General features: G+C 38.1%; 1 protein-coding gene across 1 annotated transcript in view; it reads right to left on the bottom strand.

The window, feature by feature from the left end:
• MACROD2 (mono-ADP ribosylhydrolase 2) overlaps window positions 1-22,869 on the bottom strand; it is a 2,032,256-nt gene that overhangs the window by 41,570 nt on the left and 1,967,817 nt on the right. Inside the window, exons 15-16 of the mRNA XM_047854222.1 lie at window positions 18,018-18,092; window positions 17,667-17,759 (exon numbers count right to left, since the gene is read on the bottom strand). Coding sequence (XP_047710178.1) covers window positions 17,667-17,759; window positions 18,018-18,092 — 168 coding nt within the window. The remainder of the gene's footprint in view (window positions 1-17,666; window positions 17,760-18,017; window positions 18,093-22,869) is intronic.

Below are 22,869 nucleotides of genomic sequence, written 5' to 3'. Positions count from 1 at the left end.
TTTTGTTTGTCCTCGATCTACTTCTCCCTGAGAATGTGGCTCTTTTGGGGATTTTGAGTTTCTTTATGGATGGGCCTGGAGGAAATGAAACTGAATAAGGTAGGAAGTGTTCTTTCTGTCTCCTGCTTTGTAATAGACTTTGATCCAATAGCAACAGTTAAAAGAAGTTCTAGTAAATATAAAGCCCCATAATAAGAAACTTAAGTAAGAGAATGGAATTAATGATAAGTCCTACAACTTTAAATCTCCTAGCTGAGGGAGGGCTGTTTCTGGGCTCCTGGATCCCTGTTTTGCCATTTCTATACAAATGTCAACTATGATTGTGACAGTCATGTAATATATGCTGCAGCATTTACACTTTGTGCCCAAGTGCCTAAAAATAACGTCAGTGGGCATGCACAGATCCACCTCCATGAATGTTTTATTCCTTCAGTTTGCAGGCCCATTTTGGCCAGGCTTTAGAGATGTTTGCATGGCCCTGTCACTTCTGCATGGGGACAGAACCAGCTGTGACAGATGCATTCTCATGACACAGCACATCTACCAGAAGCCAAAGGCTTCCACGTGTTTTTCTTGACCAGCTGCACCCCTTTAATGAGGTCTCTTACTATCAAAGACATTGGCAGCTAAAGGGAAATTGCTGGACTTCTAGCTGGGGCATTTTTGGAGGATCAAAGTACCTAGATGGCTCTCAGGGCACCCTTGTGGTCCTATGTTGTGCTTGTCAGGACTAAGGGAGTAGATTAGCCCACTAATCATAAAGCAGAGGTAACATTTGATTCAGTGTTCTGATAGTTCTTAGGTTTCTCTCTGATCATCATAAAAATGTGAGGATTTTTGGGGGCACCTGGGTGGCTCGGTCGGTTAAGTGTCCCACTTCAGCTCAGGTCATAATCTCGCTGTCCATGAGTTTGAGTCCCACGTCAGGCTTTGTGCTGACAGCTCAGAGCCTGGAGCCTGCTTAGATTCTGTGTCTCCCTCTCTCTCTGCCCCTCCCCCCATCCCGCTCTCTCTCATTCTCAAAAATGAATAAATGTTAAAAAGAAATTTTTTTTTAATGTGAGGATTTTCTTTAGTTTGGAGTATGGGCTTCTGCTCAGAACAATCACACTAATATTAAGAGTTGACTACGTGCCTGGCGGTATTGCTAGAACTTTACACATATTAAGCCACATGAACCTTATAAACACTCCTCTACCGTTATCCCCATTTACAGATGGGGAAACCAAGTCCAGGGGTAAATAGCTTGTTCGTGCATCATTAGAGAAGAGCCTGCCTTTGAACCTGCATAGTCTGCAAGCCTCTGCAGACTGGCTGCTGGTCTCACTACTACTCAGATGCTTTAACATCCCACAAAGGGAGACGTTCGTATACAGAGTTTTCAGGGCTTGTAGCAATTTCTTTTAGTCTTTAATTTGACAAGTGAAGATCTGGATCATTGTGTGCAATTCTGTGTCCATGTTTTGAGAGAGAAGTTGGCACATTTAACTTGCTCAGAAGTACACCGCCAAAATGAGGAAGGGTTTGAAAACCTTGTGATATGAGGGGTATTTGGAATAAGTAAGGAAGGAATGAATTAAGGGGCTAACAAGAAGACACAGAGGGGTGCCTGGGTGGCTAGGTCGGTTGAGCGTCTGACTTTGGCTCAGGTCATGATCTCACAGCTCATGAATTCGAGCCCTGCGTCAGGCTCTGTACTGACAGCTCAGAGCCTGGAGCCTGCTTCTGGTTCTGTGTCTCCCTCTCTCTCTGCCCCTAACCCACTCACATTCTGTCTCTGTAAAAAGTAAACACTAAAAAAAAAATTTTAAAAAGGGACTTTAAAAAAAAATACACAGAAAGTGACTCTGCAAACTACCTTCAAATAGTCAAGGGGCGCTCACCATATAGGCCAGGCTCATCTCAGTTCCCTATGCAGGGAAGAAATGGGGTGAAGAAGCAGAAGGCGCAGCAAAGTCCAGTTCATATTTGAACACTCAGAATCATCAGTGGATGAAGGAACTGCGATGAAAGGTAGTAAGTTCCCCATTGGGTATGCTCTGTAGTAGAGGTGAAAGCATCTGCTGGGAAGGAATAATGCTTTTGTGCATCAGAGCAGGAAGCTAAACTGGGCAACCTTCAGGATTGATTCCAAATCCAAGATTTACAGCAGGGTGATTTCACCATTTCAGAAAGGAGCTAAGTTGAAATGCTGTAGACACCTCCGCTGAGTATCCTAGTCCTCGAATAAAACCCCTCAGAGCAGTTTATAAAGGAACGGGTAGGGTGGAAAAAGTAATACTGGGCCACAATCCGGACAACGGATTGGTCTGCTTCCACCAACTAAATGTATGGCCCCGTTCAGGTGCATTAACTCTCCTACCCTTAATTTCTATAACTTCAAAATGGAGGGAGATGGATATATCATTTTGTAAATTTAAAAAATAGTGATAATTGGCCCCAAAAGTTTTCTGACTAAGCATCAGTTATTTGGAAAATGGAATGAACCAAAGAATCCTGCCGATGGCACTCTGGCTAATCACATAACTATTGTATAAGGAGCTCTGTAGAAGATCATTTCTGCACATTTTCTGGATATCAAGTTTGCTACTGGTCCTTTTCCTTCTCTGTCTTTTTTGTTATTAACTGATGGTCTTGTGAGCAATTTCTTTTGCTTCTCTCACTCTTTCTTTTTTTAAAGTTTATTTATTTTACTTTAAAATAAGAGAGACAGACAGACAGACGGTGAGTACAAGTGGGGAAGGGGCAGACAGAGAGGGAGAGGGAGAATCCTAAGCAGGCCCTGCACTGTCAGTGAAGAGACCAACATAGGGCTCAAACTCAAGAACCTGGAGATCATGATCTGCACTGAAATCAAGAGTCAGAGACTTAACTGACTGAACCACCCAGGCATCCCTTCCTTTTCTCTCTGCCTTACTCATTCTGCACCAACACAACTAGTTTTGTGATCCAGAACTTTCTCCCTGCCTGAGATAGTCTGGTTTCTTTGGGACTGCTGTAGTCTAAACAACGATAGTGCAGCTTTACTGTAATTAAGTTTTCATTCTTCAATGTAAAACTAACATTTATGAAAAGCACCTGTTAAAGACCAAGTTCTTATTTGTCCTGCCTACAGAAAACTTCCACCCTGCTTATATCTTTTTGTAAATCAACTTGCATCTCAAACATTATGTTGTATTTTGGAGATGACGCTGTTAATTCATGTTTAGTGACTGCTTCCCAAGCCTATGCCATGGCATAACACGGCTCAGAACACAGTTCCCAAGTTCTCAAAGGAATTTGCCCCTAAATCACCCTTACACTGTCCTCTGAAGTGTGGCATGTATGTAACAATCTTCATCATAGGTGCATATCCATATCTGTGCCTCACTATCCACAAAGAAACTGATTAGTTCACTTGCGACAAAAAAAAAAAAAAGTCATTTTAATCAAGCGTTGGCATTGATTCCCCTTACCTGAAAAGGCTGGGAGTAGTGCAGTTACAAAGAACAATTCCCCTTTCACCCAACTCTTAGTAATGAGAAACTGACAGGAGAACACAATCATCTGACTACCCAACACCTGAGACCTGGAGCCTCCCTGTTGAGTGGTTGGGGAAAGCACACATCGCACAATTCAAGGGTGAGCCCATGTCTCTCTCCCCACATCCCATGAAAAAATCTATGCTTCACATACTTAAGCGCTACTTCACTCTATTTCAATAAAAATAGAGCTTCAGTTGGTCTCAAAAATTTGCCTTCTCTTAAGTGTGGGGAAAAGGGCTCTGGTTTTGGGATCAGCTCTGCAGGACATGTGGCTATTCAGAAAGAAAGGGGGTTCACCACCAGTCAGAGGCAGGGTACAAATCTGTATTGAGGTTAATTTAGCCTTCATATCAAATGCTCAGAACTACAAAGAAGGCTTACCAGCTAGTTTCCAACAACCAAAGGATGAAAAAAAAAAAAAGGAATGAAAAGACTGAGAGATTTAGCAAACAAACTGTTTGCCATTTGGGAGTAACTCAGGGCTACCCAAAAAGGCCCCTTGATTGAAATCAATTAAAAGGAACCAAACACTGACCTTGCTGAAGAGAGCTTAAATACCCCACCTACCCAATAATGGTCCAAACAGATCTCCAAAGCCCTGGAGGCCTCATGAATATTCTGAGAATTTAAAATGCCAAAGGGGGAAGGGAGGAAGAGAGATCCCTGCCTCTAAATAATAGCTGCTCTCCTGTGGTTTTGCACGGCCTTCCAGGATCCTCTTTTCAAGCTCTTTATTGAAATTGCTTGGGTTTTTTACTGATCTCCCGTGAGGGCTCAAAAGCCTTAAGCTAATTACATTTGGCTGAGATATGCTTGATGAGATGGGAAAAATATAAAGCTTTTGAAAGGGTGAAAAATCTCTAACCATCTGCTGGTGGTGTTACTAAAGGAACAATAGGGAAGAAGAAAGAGGGCAGCTAGCCAGAGTGGAAAGGTACAGGATTTCTTTAATTACTGGGTCAATGAGACTATTATTGCTTGGAATGTTGGGAAAGGCAGGCCTGACAAGCTTAGAGGACTAGGCAACAACAGTGCTTAGCGAATAAGCAAAGTCAAACATCGACACCAAAAAAGGGACACTCATTTAAGGGAGAAAAAGGAATCAGGTCAGCGTGGTTGAGAAGCGCATTTCTAATTAGAAATCACAGGTAGTTTATGGAAAGGAGAGAAAGATCTGCTCCTAAACTGGAATTAGGTTTCAGAGCAACCTCTTTTCAGGTTATCCGTAGTCCTCAAAGGCAGCTTCAGATGGAGCCCTCTCGAGGCACGTCCCGTCTGACAGCATCAACCAGACAGTTGCTTCTGTTATACTTGGCAATCCAGGTGAACAGCCTGCGTTTGGCTTTCACATCAATGCCCCAGGTGTTGATTCAATATGGCAAACAGCTTATGTGCATCACTCTAAAAGCCCTGTTCGGTTTCTCCTTTTTTGTTTTTTAAAAAATAACTCATCCCCTCAAATGCAGCTGAGAAAATGTTAGGTTTTGGAAGACAAATTAAATCAGATAGGGGACTGCTAAATCAGAGTTTATTTTTACTTTGTGTAGGTAACTCCTGGAAGTTGGGTAGCAGTTATGTCCTAAATCCTATGTTTGTTCTTTTCTTCAACCTTTGCAGAAGGAATGGCATTTTCTTTCATGTTACTTTGTCTTGCCTCTGTGTCGGAACATGGGTGAAACTACTAAAACAACAGGAAAATGTTTGTTTCCTTCGTTATTTCCTTCTCATCAAAAACAAGAAACACATTTTTTCAGGTACGCAACTCAAAGGCATACTCAGGATGCTCCTGGAGTAGACTGGGTCGATTTTCCAACGGACACACTCCTCTTCTGCATCTTCCTAACCTAGGCACGTAGCACGTGTTTCTCCTCCATCTTGCCTCCTAGACACTGTGGGAGGGACACACTGCACCACTGACCACAGGACGGCACATATGGGAAGAGAGGCTTACAGGGAAGAGCAGCAGCTGATTTCAGACATACTGGGGCTCCATTTGGGAAGAGGTTCCCAATCTTACCTTACATTCACGAGTATCCTAATGTCTGGTATCCCAGCCGCTGATCCTGGTGGTCCACGACAATATTAAAAGACTACCTCCTCCCACGGTGTCTGATGGGAGTCAGCTGGTGTGGATAGTAAACAAGGGCTTTGCCAGTGGTTCTCAAAGTGTGTTCCCTGGACCAGGGGCATGGGCATCAACCTGGGAGCTTAAATATGCAAGCTCTCGCTTGCCCACTAGCCCCAACCTACTGAATCAGGAATTCAAGGCATAGAGCCCAGCAATCCATCTTTTTTTAACAAGGCATCCAGGTGATTCGGATCTACCGAGAAGGGATATGCTTTCTATCATCTGTCTATGTATCTATCATTGTTGCCATGTTTAAACACTCCACCCTCCAATGAAATTAAGGCAGGGGGAAAGGTATAAGGGGATTTTCAAAAAGAATGGTCTAAATTTGGATGCAAAAATACTAGACTAGGAGTGCCATTCAAAGTGTGGCCCACAGACTGGCGGCATCACCATCAACTAGGAGCTTGATAGAAGCGCAAATTCCCACAGCACCTGGGTGGCTGGGCCGATTAAGCATCTGAGTCCTGATTTTGGCTCAGGTCATTGATCTCACGGTCTGTAAGATCTGAGCACCGTGTTGGGCTCTGTACTGACAGCACAGAGCCTGCTTGGGATTCTCTCCTCTCTCTGCCCCTCCCCCACTCAGGGACACATGTGCTCGCACACTTTCTCTCTGTATATCAAAAAAAAAAAAAAAAAAAGAATAAACATTTAAAAAAATGTGCAGATTCCCAAGCCCACTAAGCCCTACTATATCAGAATCTCTAGGGGATAGGGTCCAGAAATCACAAACACTCTAATGCCTATACACACATAAATTTGAGAGCCACTGTGCTAGGATAATATACCAACCATGTTTGTGGTCAGTTTTGCCTTTAACTATTAGAAAACTATTAGGGTCAAAAAGATTTCTGTTCTCATTTTGCAGTATTAGTCAGAGACAGCCAAATTGGAAAGTTTATTGGGCATGAATTTTATGTCTTCCATTTCCAAAAAGTATTGGTTGGATATTTATTATTTTTCCCAGACCAGAAACTAGAAATCAGTTCTTTTTCATCTTTCTATCCTTTCTTCCTTCTCTCCCACCTTTCCTTCTCTTTCATTTCTTCTTCCTCCTCCTCCTCCTTTTCTCCATTTCCCTAATGCCTTTAAATCCTTTTCTTCTAATCTCCTAGAGATGCAAAGCTATTCCATTTCCACTTACTGGGGCCAGGGTAATTAGATTTACCTGAATTAAATCTCAGTTGTGCAACCACCGGAGACTGACATTAAAAAGGGATGGGTCACGATAATAAAAATGCTGCCTAATTTAGCATAGATTATAGAAGCAGGAACAACTTCATGGTAATTCCCAACTGGAACATGGAAAGATATTGGAGCCTTTCCTTCCTCTGGGGATCTATTAAGACAAGCCTGGATTTTCAACGTGGTTTGAAGAAACCATGTCGAGAGGTATTGTATTCATTTCCTATTGCTGTTGTAATGAATTACCATAGGCTTAGTTTCTTACCATAACATAAATTTATTTTCTTACAGCCCTAGAGGCCAGAAGTCTGAAATGGGTCTTATGGGGCTAAATTCAAGGTGTCTGCAGAGTTACCTTCATTTTGGAGGCTCTGGGGAAGAATCCATTTCCTTACATATTTTGGTTTCTAGAGGCTGCTCATGTCCCCTCTCCTTTATCCATCTTCAAAACCACGGTGTGGTTCTCAGGCACATGTTCTCCCCCACCCCTCCCAAAGACATACACACACATATTATATCTATATTTATCCTGGCTATTACTTATCCTATTTAATTATATATAATTATTGGATTTTATGCAAGTTTTATTTTCTGGTTGCATAGGCCTGTCTATAATATTTGCTAATGGGAAAAACAAGAGTAATGTAACACACTATGAAATGACTATATTCATTTTGAAAAGTATTCCCTTACATTGAAATTATATGTCCATATCTTAATATATTATGAGCCATACCTCTCCTGATACCAAATATTATTATTTCATGAACTATGCTCAAAAGTATATGAAAATGAATGACAGGTGAAGTAATTTTGCATATATTTGAGGAATGAACTGAATATGATAAATGGAAAAAGAACATTCTCCTTTGAAATATGTCATTAAAAAGAAATTTCCACTTTTTTTCCCCTTTCCTTCCTATTTCTCTGTAGCTTTTTTCTATTGGTTTCAATTAAAATCCAAGACTAATAAACTATGACATCTCTGAAATATGAACAGACATGCTTCTATGTCAAAAATGTAAGCTCTAACAATGAGATGGTATTTACTGGTTAGAAACATGACTGATTTATCACTACACTTCCTTTGAAGATTCACAATGAAATAAAGCTATCACATACAATCAACCCAAACCCCTCACTATTGTTAAAATGCTTACCTCCCTTTTTCTTTTCTTTTCTTTTTTTAATCATTGCAACAGATGTCATAAAATAAATGTAGTGAAACATTCAAGCAGCAAGCTCCCTAATTGTTTCCATCCTGATTATAAAAACACATTGAAAGGTAAATCCTCACAGTGAAATAAATGAAAAAAATAATTAACATTCAAAGTACTCCTTATACCACCTGCTCTTTACATACTGTGCTGAAATGAAGGCACCTGATGTATAACAAGTAATAAAAAGAAATTGAGTTTCCTTCTAAAACAGAGAGAAAAGTAGCACTTAAATTTGAAATCCAAATCAGAATGGATATACGTTTTGTATAATCAACAGGGTCTAGAAGCTCCTTCATCTGAGTCAAGTGAAATGGGCAAAGTGCAGTAAATATTTTATCCAATATATTTTGTGACTATTTGTTACTTTCAAAAAATCTTTTATGCAAATAGACGTTGAGCTTCTGTGGTCTTTAAAAGTAGACGTTCCAACTAATATCTGAGTTTAAGCCTATATGTTAAAATTTGGGATGACAATAGTTTGGTCTTTACAACAAAATGTATAAACGAACATATTTCCATATTCATATTATTACGATCTCTAACTATGCACCCCACTCATTTTACAGACTGGACCTGCATTTGTGATTCTGTCACCTAATGGTCTTTCCATAAAAATGGTTGTGTTAGGATGTTTACTTCACAGTCCTAATGAAGGTCTCACTTGTAGTCTACTCAGAGAAAGTAAAGATCAGTTCACTGAAAAATAGATAGACTCTACTTTTAAATAGTGGCAAGAAAAAATGCTTTATAGGAAACTTAAGTTTTCATTCTACGAGAGAAAGAACCAAGGCTTTGGAGTATTCCTTCTCACCATCCAAATTGTGAAATGCTTGAGACCCAAGTCACACTGTTTTGGGTTGCCTCTAGTGGATGCTAACATCAAAGGGAGCCATTTTCTCCCAGTTCCCCAGTTTGGGAAGGGGTGTGGACAGGGCAAATGCTGTGCCTACAGCTAGGCAAGGCATTATGGGAATAAACCTGTGTTCACAGTACTAACGAAACGCACATGCACACGTGTCTGTGTATTGATAAAGACTTTGTAACTTAGGAGTTCCTGCATGATAATGAATAGTTTCACCTTCAAGGTAATTTGGGCTATCTTCACATAGATGCTACAGACTAGGAGTCAGCAATTTTTTTTTTTTTCTGTAAAGGGCCAGATATAAATATTTCAGTCTTTGCAGGTTTTAATACAATTCTATTTGTGCACACTGAAATTTGAATTTAATATAATTTTCATCTCTCAAAAATTATTACTCATTTCTCCCCCCACCACTTAAAAGTGTGAAAACCATTTCTAATTCATAAGCCATACAAAAAGAGGCAGCAGGCCAGATTTGGCCGATGGGTTGTTGCTAGAGGCCACAGATTATTCCTCAAAGATAGTTTCATTTCATCTTTTTAGCAACTCCAAGAGGCATGAGAACAGCTACATCTCTCACTAAAGAGGAAACTAAGGCTCGAGGAGGCTTACACAGCTTACTTGTGGTTAAAGCTAGTCATTGTTCTATGTTATATATAACTAAGGTGTATAATATATAGTCATAAGTAATATATATAATCAGCACATATGAACACATAAAATAAGCAACATAGATATATATATAAGAAAAAATTTGTGTATACTGTATATAACTAAAATACATAATACATAATTTGCTTATGTTTATATAAGTAACTCGTATTTCCTATGCTTTTTTTCACTATTCTGCATGAATCCTATTCCAAAGTCCAGCAGAGTGCAATAAATATAATACATATATGTTCCCTATTGACTGTATACATCAACATTAGGTGCTTAATAAGGATTTGTTGAACGAATGGAACAATTTATCACTCTCAGTTATATGATATGCAATAGGAAACAGTGTACGAATGTGCTTACAAGGATTCCACCGCCAGTCAGATTTCTGAGTTAGCAGAAAAAAATAACTTTACTTGATTATATCACCAATAATTAAGTTTTCCTTACCTAGGCTGTGTTGTTTGCACTGGGAAATAATTACATTTCATAATACTAAGTTGCACTGTTTTCATATCATAACATCTATGAAATAGAGAATTGTAAAATTTTTGTTGGCTAGAACATTGTGATGAAATTCACTGATCCTATATAGGCACTAACATCAAAAACAGAAGTACCAAAACTTGCAGAATGGGTTTGGATGGCTTAGAGGGAAACCCTTGGAAATAATAGTGAAATAGGGAAAGAACTGAGGAGGTAGTAAATCAGAAGTGTTTAGCAATTGTCTCTATGTAGAAGCAAAAAAGTAAGTAGTTCTACCTTAATGATAATAGCACAGTGCCTTTTAATTTCTTTCTGGATTCTCTTTAAGTCTGAATCATCCACATGTTTAACACCATACAGCAGAGTATGTGTGAAACAACACAGATATTGATAACTCTGATTGAGATTGATTCAGAAGTAGACCCTGTATCTGGTGAAATTTTGGCAATACCTTAACTAATTTATTTAATACGTTTCCCTTTATGTATTCTCCAAAGTTATTTATGATAAACTCTGTGTGTAGTTATTTTAATAGCTGTAACTATAAAATCATTTCAATAGTTGCAAAATACAAAGTCTAAATGATGACAACATTTCTTACTTTAATTGGCAAGATTTTTAAAACATTTCTTAATGATATGTAAAATAATGATGCATCATAAATTGTGGCATCTTAGAAGTACATTTACATCCACAGCATATGTCTATTTACAGTAGCCCTTGGCAGAAAATGATAGCAGGCAAACGAAATCTCAGAGACATAATGAGAAGTTGCTGCCTTACCCCAATACTGCCCTGGCATTTTGTCACTATCTGTTAAACATATCAGATAACCAACACTGATGAATTCAGTGAAATGGGAAAAAGGGTAAAGATGGCAGTCTTACCTTCATATACTGTCAAGAAAGATTGTCTAAGACTTGATAATGGGCAAAAGAGAGTGTGGCCCTCCTGTGGAAGGCTGGGTATTGTACAGCACTCTCTCTGGGACTATCTATGTGCGTTATTCCTTTGACAAACTTTCTATCAACTAGACTATTTTATCAGTACAGAGAGAAGTTAACTTGTAGAGGGGCACCTGGGTGGCTCAGCCAGTTAAGCTTCTGACTTTGGCTCAGGTCAAGATCTTGAGGGTTCATGAATTCGAGACCCGTGTTGGGCTCTGTGCTGACAGCTCAGAGCCTGGAGTCTGCTTTGGATTCTGCATCTCCGTCTCTCTCTGCCCCTCCCCTGCTCACTCTCTGTCGCTCCCTCAATAATAAATAAACATTTAAAAAATTAAAAAAAATAAGTTAACTTGTAGAAAACTTGTAGTGATGAAGAAGAGACTTGTTTACAGACGTGCAAATGCATTTGGTTTGGTGGAGAAGAAGGAATATATTTTCTTGCCCTACATAAAATTAACTAGTCTTTCAAATTTCAGGACCCTTGAGTTATGTGTGTAAGTGTGTATGCATGGCTATATTCAGTACTCCTGATTGTATGTATATTATGGAGATATATACATCTAAAATTCTCTTTTAAATCAGTTTTATATCTTACTAGTTCCCTCATTAATTCATGATTTAAAGAAAATCTTTTACATGATTGTGTCTTTCTGAAAACTATAATTTCACATTATTTAATATCTTGGAGAAGAAGGCAAATATAATGAACATGTCACCCAATGTTAACAATGTACTCACTATTTTTAGAGGAAACTAATTGTCTGGAATATTTAAGGATATATGCAAAATAATATTATGGTTAGATGCAGGAACAGATCTTTTTATTAGATGTGATAAGATTGAAGGTATGCTGTGCACAGATTGCTGCAGAACTCTAATGGAACAGAGAGGAATAAAAAGTTCCATACCTGGAGACAGAATTCTACTTAAGGGAGAGGTCTGTTTCATCTTTGCAAATTACTCTGATAAGCCACATTGCCATATGCCTCAGGGCAAGACCAGGCAATCTAGGCTTGGTACAAAGTCAAATTGTAAATGAAATTGGGGAGTTAGGGAGGGGAGAAAATAAAAAAAAAGACAAAGTGGATCCAGGAACAAAGCTGGATGCTGGAGATTTATTAGAAGAGATGATCTCTGAAAATTCCCCAGATAGAGATGATAAGTTTTGATCCTGATGTTCACTTAAGTCTACACATGTCCTTAATTCTAGTACTTCCTCCCCTCCCCCTTACATGTGGAATGGAAGTTCAGGCTAAATTTTTCCCAATCTTGAAAGACAGCTGATCCAAGCTAGCTAGAGGATTTGGCCAAAAGGCTAAATTTTGGCCAATAATAATATAATATTATTATTATTCAGGAGGCATGATACATACTTTCTTATTGAGGAGATGTTGAATATAAATTTGCACACATACAGATATGCAGTATGGAAACCAAAATTATTATTGTAGACCTGAATATACTATTCATTCTTTTTGTTTTTTAACTTTGATTTTTTATTTGAAGGAGAAACATGAAGAAGATTAGCGTTCTAAAAATGAATTTTAAAGAGTCATGTATCTTTACCTCTTATACGGTGTAATTTGAATGAACTGGTTCTATATGTATATGTTGCATACAGACAGATATGCAGAAAACCTAAATAATCAAGCTTAAAAAGTTACAACTTTTATGTTCAATATATTTACCCAATACAAGGGATTTCATTAAACACTTCAAAATATTCCTAAGACCTGTACAGTGATCAGCATTATGAATTTATCTTATATTCTAAAACAAAATTTGGTTCACAAATTCCAGCTACAGAATATGATGAGGAAAGCAGACCAATAACAGAAGAAACTACTGGAACATGAACCCCCCCCCCCCCAAACTAAACTGTAGCGCTGTTAATGTAAAACACACAGAATTATTAAAGTTGACTTCATTTGAAAAGATGAGATAAAAAGACTTTCTGAAAATATAAAGTTCCAGGAAAGTAATTACTCCAGGTACAAGCTCATATAATATTTTGTGTGAATCAACTTATACCCGAACTCTGATTCTCTAGAGCAAAGAACACAGGCTGGAGTATGAAAGCCTGGATGCCACAGATGCTGTCTGTTGCTGCATTGTCGGTGTCGAGGCTGCTTGTCAAGCAGAGAGGAAAAGGCTCTGTCAGCCATGCAAGAATCCCATAAATAGTGGAAAACACCAAGGGCTGTGTAGTGGTGCTTTATAGACAAAAATGAATCCCGATTGAATTTGACTGGTAGGAGCATAAAAGAAAGTGGTTCACTAACTATGTGTTCACCTAAAGATGAAACAGTGGCCAGAGGAGCTACAAGAAAGGATGCTTCACACATGGGTAAGAAAGATGGTGATGGAAATCCAGCCTCGTTCTGAGTAGAATTTGTGTGGAAACTTAATTTGAGCCGAAAGGCATTTTTTCCCCATTTAAAATATCTTCTGGGAATAATTAGCAGTCCAATTATTCAGTTAAGTCCTGAAATAAAATATGGTTGATTTGGCTGATCTTATTGTCTGATCCAGGGCATTTCTGCATTTTTATCAGTAGAATGCAATAAATAAAACTGAGTAAAACCCATAATTACGGCCTTCTCTAGGTATTGATGACCACTGGCTCCCATGTTGCCCTCCCTACCTCGTTTTATCAAGAATGCAGTTCTTTGGCCTTCTGAGAAAATTTGTGATATCGGGGAACCCCATACTTACATTATTGAGTTCATGCCCCTCATTGTATGACCCTGGAAACTGGGATTCAGAGACATTGAAGGTACCACACAGCCAGAGCCAGAAGCCATGGATTTGCATACACTTTGTTACACAGCCCTGATAAAGGCCAAAACATAAGCCTGAGAACATGATATTTTAGACTTGTTGCTGGCTTCTACTTCACTTTCTGCTTCTATGCCTGTCTACATCCATCTTTTCCCAAGGAGGTCTGACTTAGTCCAACTATAGATCTGAAGTCTCTATTAACAGTTTGATCAACCTTAGGAGAATAAATAATTACTATTTCAGAAAATACTTATCAATTGATATAAGAAAAATCATTAGGATGTATGCCTTCCATGTAACACTTGAAGAAAAAGTCCAATATATTCATAATAAATCACAAATGAAAATTACGTGTTTTAATAATGACAGCAATATGATATAGTTAAGATTTTATGTCAAATATTTCTCAATTCAACTAGAAATAAACATGTTCAGAAACATGTTTTAATGGTGGCTTTCTACTTTATGCTAAAACATGAGATCCTGTTTAGAGGAGATCTCCTATAATATTACTTTCCTATTAGGGTTATCAGCCTAAATGGGGTTATTTTACTGGATTTCATATGTGCTGCAGACCCTGCTGGGGAAGCATAAAACTGGGCTCATTTAGAAAGAGGCAATGAAGCTCTCAGAGAAAAGCTGCCATATGTGAAACCTCACTTGATGCCCGTTGAAATTTTTGTATTTCAGATCTCCCAGGGATATGTCCATTGTGCTATTGTATAATTTTATCAGCATGAACTTCTGCTGAATATTTTCTCTTCTTTTCAAAACCCATATTTTGGTAGAGCTAACTTCAAAACTTAATGTTGCAACATCTGTGCCCATACACCAGGGAGCCATAGAAGATGTATCCTGAAGATTATCTACATTTTCTAATCTTATAGAATGCTGCAAAATGAGAGAAAAAGGTTATACATTTTTTTCCTGGTCTGAAATTTTTTGAAAGCAACCACTTTCTGTCTCCTTGGATTCCCAAAATAAAAGAGAACCCATATTCCTAAAGCTATAAAGACTATCCCTACAAATGTAATAGAACATTCATTTGTTTTGTTTGTAGATTGGGGTAATTTTTAATACGTTTGTGCAACTTTCCAATAAGAGACACTGTGAATATACACAAAACGTGGAGCTATATTCTCAAAATGGTTTCAAATAAGATTCTAGCTCTGTGAGTCTAAAGAAAGCAAAAAAAAAAAAAGTCCTGATTTCAGTTATTTAGTACTTTTATTCCATGGACCTACCAATAGATCAATGGCATCTTCTTTTAAAAAATAGAAATTATGGTTGGATCAGCACTTCTCAAACAGAAGACTGACATCTTGACAAAGAGAGAGAAGTTTCTGAATAGAGAAAAATGCCTCCCTCCTCACCTTTCATTAATTGTTCTATCTTTATAGAAAAGAATATACATATCGAAACTGCCTGCAGGAGACGGTGCTGAAAAGGAAATGTGCTGAACATTTTTTTTTAATTTTATTAACGTTTATTTATTTTTGAGAGAGAGAGCGGAGAAGACACAGAATCACAAGCAGGCTCTAGGCTCTGAGCTGTCAGCACCAAGCCCGACATGGGGCTTGAACCCACAAACCGCAAGATCATGACCTGAGCTGAAGTCGGACGCTTAACCGACTGAGCCACCCAAGCGCCCCGAGAACAATTTTTTTGTTGTTGAGGGAAAATGTGAAGTTTTTATGGATTCAAAACAGTTAGGAAGGATGACGAATGGGCTCGAGAAGCTCCAAATGCGGATCCTCTCGACTTTGTCATCAGTGTATCAAAGTATGAGAAACACCAAACACTGAGCACTTTCTATGCAGCAGGTATTGTAATTTCTGTACATGGATCAACTCACTAAAGTTTCTCTGCAACCATACGTGACAGGTGATTTTGTCATCACCATTTTACAGATGAGGAAACTGAGGCATGGAAAATTTAAATAACTCTCCCAGGGCCACCCAGCTTGTTAGTGAGGGCAGAGCTACCTCACACACAGTACCCTGAATCTACATTGCCCCACTTTCCTTCGGTGAATTTTCTAATGTGTAGCAAGCTAGCTACCTATTAACTCTTACTCTGAAGCAAAGAAAAAAAATGGTAAGGGGATGCATTTCACATTACTTCAAATTTAAACAGGAATATGCAAGGCAGGGCCAAGTTAAGTATCTCTGGTAAGGAAGGAGAGGGAAAACCAGTCCACATGCATTATTACTCTCCTGCAGTGAAAAGTCAATTTCAAAAAAAAAAAAAAAAAAAAAAAGAAGCCCAACTTCAAAGTTGCTATAAGCAAGTAGCAGAATTTGACTTCACTTCTTATGTGTCATTCTGCCATTTGCTATAGAGCATTGACATCCCTGCAAGGTAGAGGGAGATTGGTATTTAACTCTTCAGGAACTAGAGGAGAGCCAGTTGCTGAAGGACCAAGGGAAACCCGTCAGGGTGTGCTGAATGCCAGCTTTTCCCCTGTAGGTCAAGTTAAAGAGAAGAAAATGTGGGGCGGCTGGGTGGCTCTCTCTCAAATAAATAACTAAACTTAAAAAATAAACAAACTTAAAAAAAAAGAAGAAAATATACTAGTTGTTTGCTGTTCCTCATTTGCATGTCTTGAGGTACAATATACAAAGTAAATGATTTCTGCTGTAGAGAAATTAAGCAGGCAGGCAAGACATTGTGTATTTTACACTTTAGAAGTACAACCGAAGAGAGCAGTGCCATGTATCTGTGTCTCAAGTAAGGGTTGTATCAATTCTCTGTTACCATCATCAGACTTAAAATACTCCAGATATGCCATTTACTAGACTTGCCGGGAACTTCGTGACATGAGCCTGAACTGGGATGGAAGAGTATTGTGCTCTAAATGCAGTGGAAATTTTTTAAAGATGTCGAAATTACTAACCCGGCTTAGTAATTAAACTGTGTCAATGCCCCTTGCCAAGAAGAGTTCATAATTTGGAGGCAGTAGTTACTATTGACCTGATTTTACCATTAAGATCATGTCTGCCTTTTAATTTGGAAACAAAATTGATCCCTGTGTTCTATAAAGAGGGCCTGTCAAGTTATTACTTTGTAACTGCTTTGCAAACACATATTTATTTAAGAGCAGCATGACTTATGATAGAGTATACCAGACAAATCATTTCATTTTTTATTTCATATTTGGGCTTCTTTTAAGAGATTGCTTTATATTTAAAAATCATCCAGTTCTTCAATAAGAACTTTGATAATAGTTTTTTTAAAATAGATGCTTTAAAAAGATGTATGTCTTTCTCCAATATATTGGCTTCATGCCCCAAGTAGTGCTTTAAAATTTACAAAGTATTCGTTCCTCCTATGGCTTCAGAAATCGTTATGATGCTCACTTATTTATTTTTTTTAGCAGTATTCAATATTATTGTATCCTAGTATTAGTGGACAAAGCCTACAATTAAGAAGGTTCATATAATGTGTACATTTTACATAAATTGCTTCCTTAATCACTGCCATATGAAGGACGACAGAAGGAAATCAATACAGAAAGGTTAATGTGTGTGTTTTAAAGCCATCTCAGACTTTCTAAGACTCTCATCCATCTAGTCCTTAATTTCAATTTCTTATAGGCATTCTCAATGCTATAATTTTTAAATTAAATTAAATAGAAATGAATAATAAAAATATCTTCAAACTATTTGGAAGGACGAAACAACTGTTACAAATATCTTCTTTTGCTACTTCTAGATTATTCTACTCTCACAAGTAGGCTGAGGATGAAAGAAATGTTCATTTTCCCCCTTCACAGGCTGCTCTTCCAGGAGGATAACTGATGGTTGCATTGTAGGCGAGAATCCAAAGGAATTCATTATTCCTGATGGGTTAATTTAAGAGCAGTCCTACCTTTTTCACCTTCTTTTTCCTCTTGGTCATCTGTTAGCAGGATCACTTCTGGTTGCTCAACAGTCATGGCATCATCTTGGTTTGGTGAAAGCTCTAAAGAGAGCCAGAAGGACACTCAGGGATGTTTTAATTGGAATCATTGAGAGAACACAGTGACTAAAGCAGAGAAACTTCAAGTTCTTTTTTTTTTTTCCCTTCAAGTTTTAACAGGCACACAAAGCAGAACACTATTGCCATTCTCCAGTAATCAGTGCTTGAAAGACAGACCCACACCACTCACATGCACGGGATATGCAGAAGTCATGGTTTAGTTTCATCTCATTCTCTGATAACACATTCTGGTTTTAATACCTTCAGTTTCCATATGTGAGCTCTGGGACTCTGCCTCAATTTTTATCTCATTCTTCGCTGAGTCATGCTCTTGTCCTGTGAAGCACAGTGATTGAAAGAGAGAGAGAGAGAGAAAGAGAGAGAGAGAGAGAGAGAGAGAGAGAGAGATGCATGACCATAGCTTTATCTCTGTCTTGAAAAAGCAAAAAATTAAAAACCATGTCAAGTTTTTAATCTGTCAAGAGGCAGAGAACAGTTTTGAACCAAAGTAGACAACTTTGCAAACCATCAAATTTATGCCATTTATTTTGTGAGAGCTATCCTGACAATTACGCAAAAACCTCTTCGAACTGACTGGTGTAATCTGTGTTTAGTTTATTAATGTACTGAACGTCTATGGGCACAACCTGGAAGTTTTGAAATTTTAAATAATTCCTGGGCTGTATGGGTTATCTACACTTAATTTTCCTTTAAGTATAGACATTTCCTATATTGAGAATTCCTAGAAAGTGAAAACACTAGTATTCTCATTCTCCCATTAAATGAGCATGAAAAATTAAGTAATGTGAGCACACAGGGATCGGGTCACCTAACACCTCAACCATTCTGTTAAGACACCTAATAAATATAGCAAAAGTCAGGAGAGGGCTCAGCCAACTCTTGATTACTCCAAGGCTGATTATCTAGTAATGTTTTTTTTCTTCCATACCCCCCTGGTTTCTCCCCTTTACTCCCCCCTGTAGAGTTTAGAATATTTAAGTGCTCATTAAGAGAGGAAATCGAAATCTGTCCATTTGTCTCATTTTAATGAAAGATTTTATGCTGAGAATATTTTTTTTTTAATGCTGAGAACATTTAACTGTTGAAATAAAAAAAAAATCCAGAGCTAGAGTTGGTTATAGGTATGAAGGGGATGCAGAGGGGCTTGGGCTCTGACTGGACACATCCCTGTGGTAGATTGCATTATTGTTTCAACTTGCCCCTACATCTTTCTGTAAGAGGATTCTACTTCATTGTCTGTGACCATGTGACCTGCAGTGGCCCCTGGGGGACAAGTGTTTGTTCCCACCTCACTGACACCAGGCCAATAGGGTGACTTGGTTTACAAAATGGCACAGCAACACACATGACGGATACTACATTTGAGCAGAAGCTTCAAGATCCATTGCATGTGTCCTCCATCTTTCTTGCTCCTAATAGAGTGCCCTCCTTCAGGTTTATATCCTGGAATTAAAACATGTGGAGCAGAATAAGCAGAGACACAACAAACCTTTGTTGCTGTAAGCCAATGGGACTTTTAGGATTATTTGTTATATACGATTCTTTATAGTTCCCTCTTTAATACAAATATTCTTAAGGTGCTCACAATATGGCTTCCCCTTGGTTCATGCTCTGCTAGCACGGCCTAAAAAAGAAATTTTTTGACACCACTCCTCTTGAGCTCAATTTTAATCTGATAAAAGGATCTGATAAAATAATTACAACTTTGGCATATTTATATGTCTGATCATTGAAGCTAAATATCTCAAGCTGTCTTTGATGACTATCTGTCATCACTCCTAAAATTCAATGCAATGGCAAGTCTTGATGATTCTTTAAAATGTTTCTCTTTTCCCACTTTCCATTTCCCCTTCACCTTTCCCCATTTAGGGATATATTATCTGTCTCTTGGATCTGTCATTTTCTTCTCCTGTAGTCAATCTTGTGAATTGCTAGCAGAAATATCTTTTGAAACATAGATTTGATCAAGATGTTTCCCCTGCTGATAAACCCCATTCATCTCCATTCCTCTCTATTGCTACTTAAACTATGGTCCTTGGTAAGCAATACTGGAATTTCAAAAATACAGGAGTTCAGGTCTCATCTCAGACCTACAGTCAGATTCTGCATTTTAACAAGATTTCTAAGTATCTGTAAGTTCATTAATGCTTGAGAAGCACTGACCCAGAGGATAAATGTATATCTGCAAATTATTTATCCAATAAAAAATGCTAAACGTGGCCCAGACACTTCACATACATTATCTATAATTACCACATTAGCCCTGGAACGTAAGTATTGTGATCCCCATTCTGCTTTCAAAATTTTTAACTTGGTTTATCTGACTACACATCCCTTTTTCCTTTTTGTTTTGCCTGGAAATGTCTTTATTTTGTCTTTTAATTTTTATTTTTTTTATTGATAGAGAGCTGGAGGGAACACATGAGGGAGGGGCAGAGATTGGGGGAGAGAGAGAGAGAGAGAGAGAGAGAGAGAGAGAGAGAGAGAGAATACAAGCAGGCTTCACACTGTCAGCACAGAACCTGATGAGGGACTCGAATGCACAAACTACAAGATGATGCCCTGAGCCGAAGTTAGATGCCTAACCAACTGAGCCACCCAGACGTCCCTTATCAATCCTATTTCTGATAAAACTAGAGCCAGGGGTTTTGCATTCCAGTTTTATCCTGGATAAATACTAGATGGATACCAGAATGGCCGGATGGAGAGAAGGATTATATCACATGGAAAGTGAAGGGGGTTTCTCAATTTATTTCCTGGCAAACATCTTGCCTGGATAGCTATTTCTAGCTATCCAAACAAACAGGGGACTTAAAAAATGAAACATAAAAAAAGAGGGGAATTATATAGTAACGAAAAATATTTTTGTAAAAGATATATTCAGAAGAACAAAAAACATATACAGCGTTTTTGTGTTTGCAAAGAACTGATGAATAAAGAAATGAAAAGATGGATTGAAGAGCATAGATACTGTCTGAGGCATTGTGAAAAACCTACAAGCCTAAAAGCAAAATGACAACATTAACATCAGCAGTGGATGTCATAAAAAGAACAAGCACTGTAGATAAATTAATGGTTTAGAAATAAAACTTCTGAATTAAAATTCACTAAGAAAGCAAAAGGAGAAAAAGAAACATAAAAAGATGATAAACACAGAGGACAGAAAATAGCAATAGAATTTCTAATTTAAGGATTAGAGGAAATCTAAGCAGCAGCATTTTTTTTTTTATGTGAGAGCAACCATTAAAAAACACATCATGAGGTTTTAAAAGACTGTAGAATGTAGAATATGACTTCATTTTTTCTAAATATCTACTATCTACTACTATCTACTAATCATCTACTATTTTGTAACTCATCAAACATGCCCTTATACATATTTGTATTAATGGAAACAAAAGCTAGGAAGGCTTTATCTTAAATGTTAACACTGGATCTTTGAATGGTAAGTAGGATTTTAATTTATGGGATTTTTATTTTGCTAACCTGCATTTTACATTTTACAACAAATGCATATTATATAATATAATAATCATAATGAAACAATTTGGGAAGCAGAGAAAAGTGCTTTCTATGATATCACAGAAGAAAAATTTGTAACCAAAAGGTGTTTGTGTCTAGCTAAATCCAGTTTCCTTTGCTCAGTGTCTATTCTATTTGAACACTAAAATACTTGAGAAATTCAGCTGTTGAGGAGCTCTTTCTTCCGAGTGTCCCTTTTTAAAAAATGTTTATTTATTATTTATTTTTGAGAGAGAGCAAGCAAGTGGGGGAGGGAGAAAGAGAGAAGGAGAGAGAGAATCCCAACCTCTGTGCTAATTGCACAGAGCCCAACACAGGGCTGGAAACCTGAGATCATGACCTGAGCTGAAATTAAGAGTCGGACGCTTAATTGACTGAAACAGCCAAGTGCCCCTGAATTTCCCTCTTTTTTGTCTTTTGGTCAACTCATCTACCTTCCATTTCTCTCTATATCCCAACCTGGTCACCATTTTCTAAACCCATTACTTTATTTCTTGCCTTTGTGTCCACTCAACATGTGTTCTCACTGGTTGAAACACCCCCCCCCCCCCCCGCCCCACCTTCTATCTAGTAAAAGTCTCCTCATCTTTCAAAACTAAACCATCAATTTACCTTTCTTTGCAATATTCTCTGAATCACTAGGCAGGATCAATCATTTTCACATATTTTCTTATTGTGTTTTTTGCTCATTTATCTTCTTATTCTTCTTATCATACTGTAATATAGTTGTATCTGTTTGTCTCTCTTACTGGGTTATGGCCATTGTGAACATAAAAATTGTGCTTTATTCATATTTCCCTTCCCAGCACCTACTAATAAGGAGTGATCGGTAAATGCCTATTTAATTGGCTGTCCATTATAGTACTCATCAATGTCTGCAAGCAGTAATTAGGGACTGTAACTTACTTTCTATTGCATCCTTTAGCAACAAAGTAAATGCCTTAGGCTGCTAAGCACTCTGTATACCATATTTATTGCAAAAACCCCTGGAATAAGAACTCAAAGTTTTAGGCAAATCACAACCTTTTTGGGCTTCACTTTCATTATTTATTTTTAAGGCTGCAAAACTAGATAATTTCCTAGATTCCCTCTATCTTTGGCATTCAATGAGGATCTATCTCCTGGTGAAGTTTCTAGTCACTATTGATGTCTGTTTATTAGATAGATGATATTGAGAGAGAGCATTCACTGAGTGAGGCTCATTCTCTATCACTGTTGATATGGGGAACCGACCATCACACCTACTGCCAAGATCACTGCTGGGACCATTACCTCATCATTTGCAATTTGGCTTTGTTCATACAATGAAGGAAAAGAGTAGAGCCTTCAGAGAATAAAAGCAGCCACTCTGCATTCCCGTGTGTCCCAGTTCCAGTGCCCCACTTGACAAATCTTCCAAGGAATTCAATCAGGGATAGGAAGACCGCATTCAACAGAGCCTGGGTATCTACTGATACAGGGGAGACTGCCTAAGGGCTGTTGATGAATACTAGGGATTTTCTCTTTGCCTAGTAAGTCCTGGTACTTCACTTAGAGGATAAGAGCCCATTGCAAATTTCTTTCGGAGTAT

This window comes from Prionailurus viverrinus, chromosome A3 (genome assembly GCF_022837055.1).
Source record: "Prionailurus viverrinus isolate Anna chromosome A3, UM_Priviv_1.0, whole genome shotgun sequence".
NCBI classification, from domain to species: Eukaryota; Metazoa; Chordata; class Mammalia; order Carnivora; family Felidae; genus Prionailurus; species Prionailurus viverrinus.
This window is presented reverse-complemented; position numbering and strand designations above follow the sequence as displayed.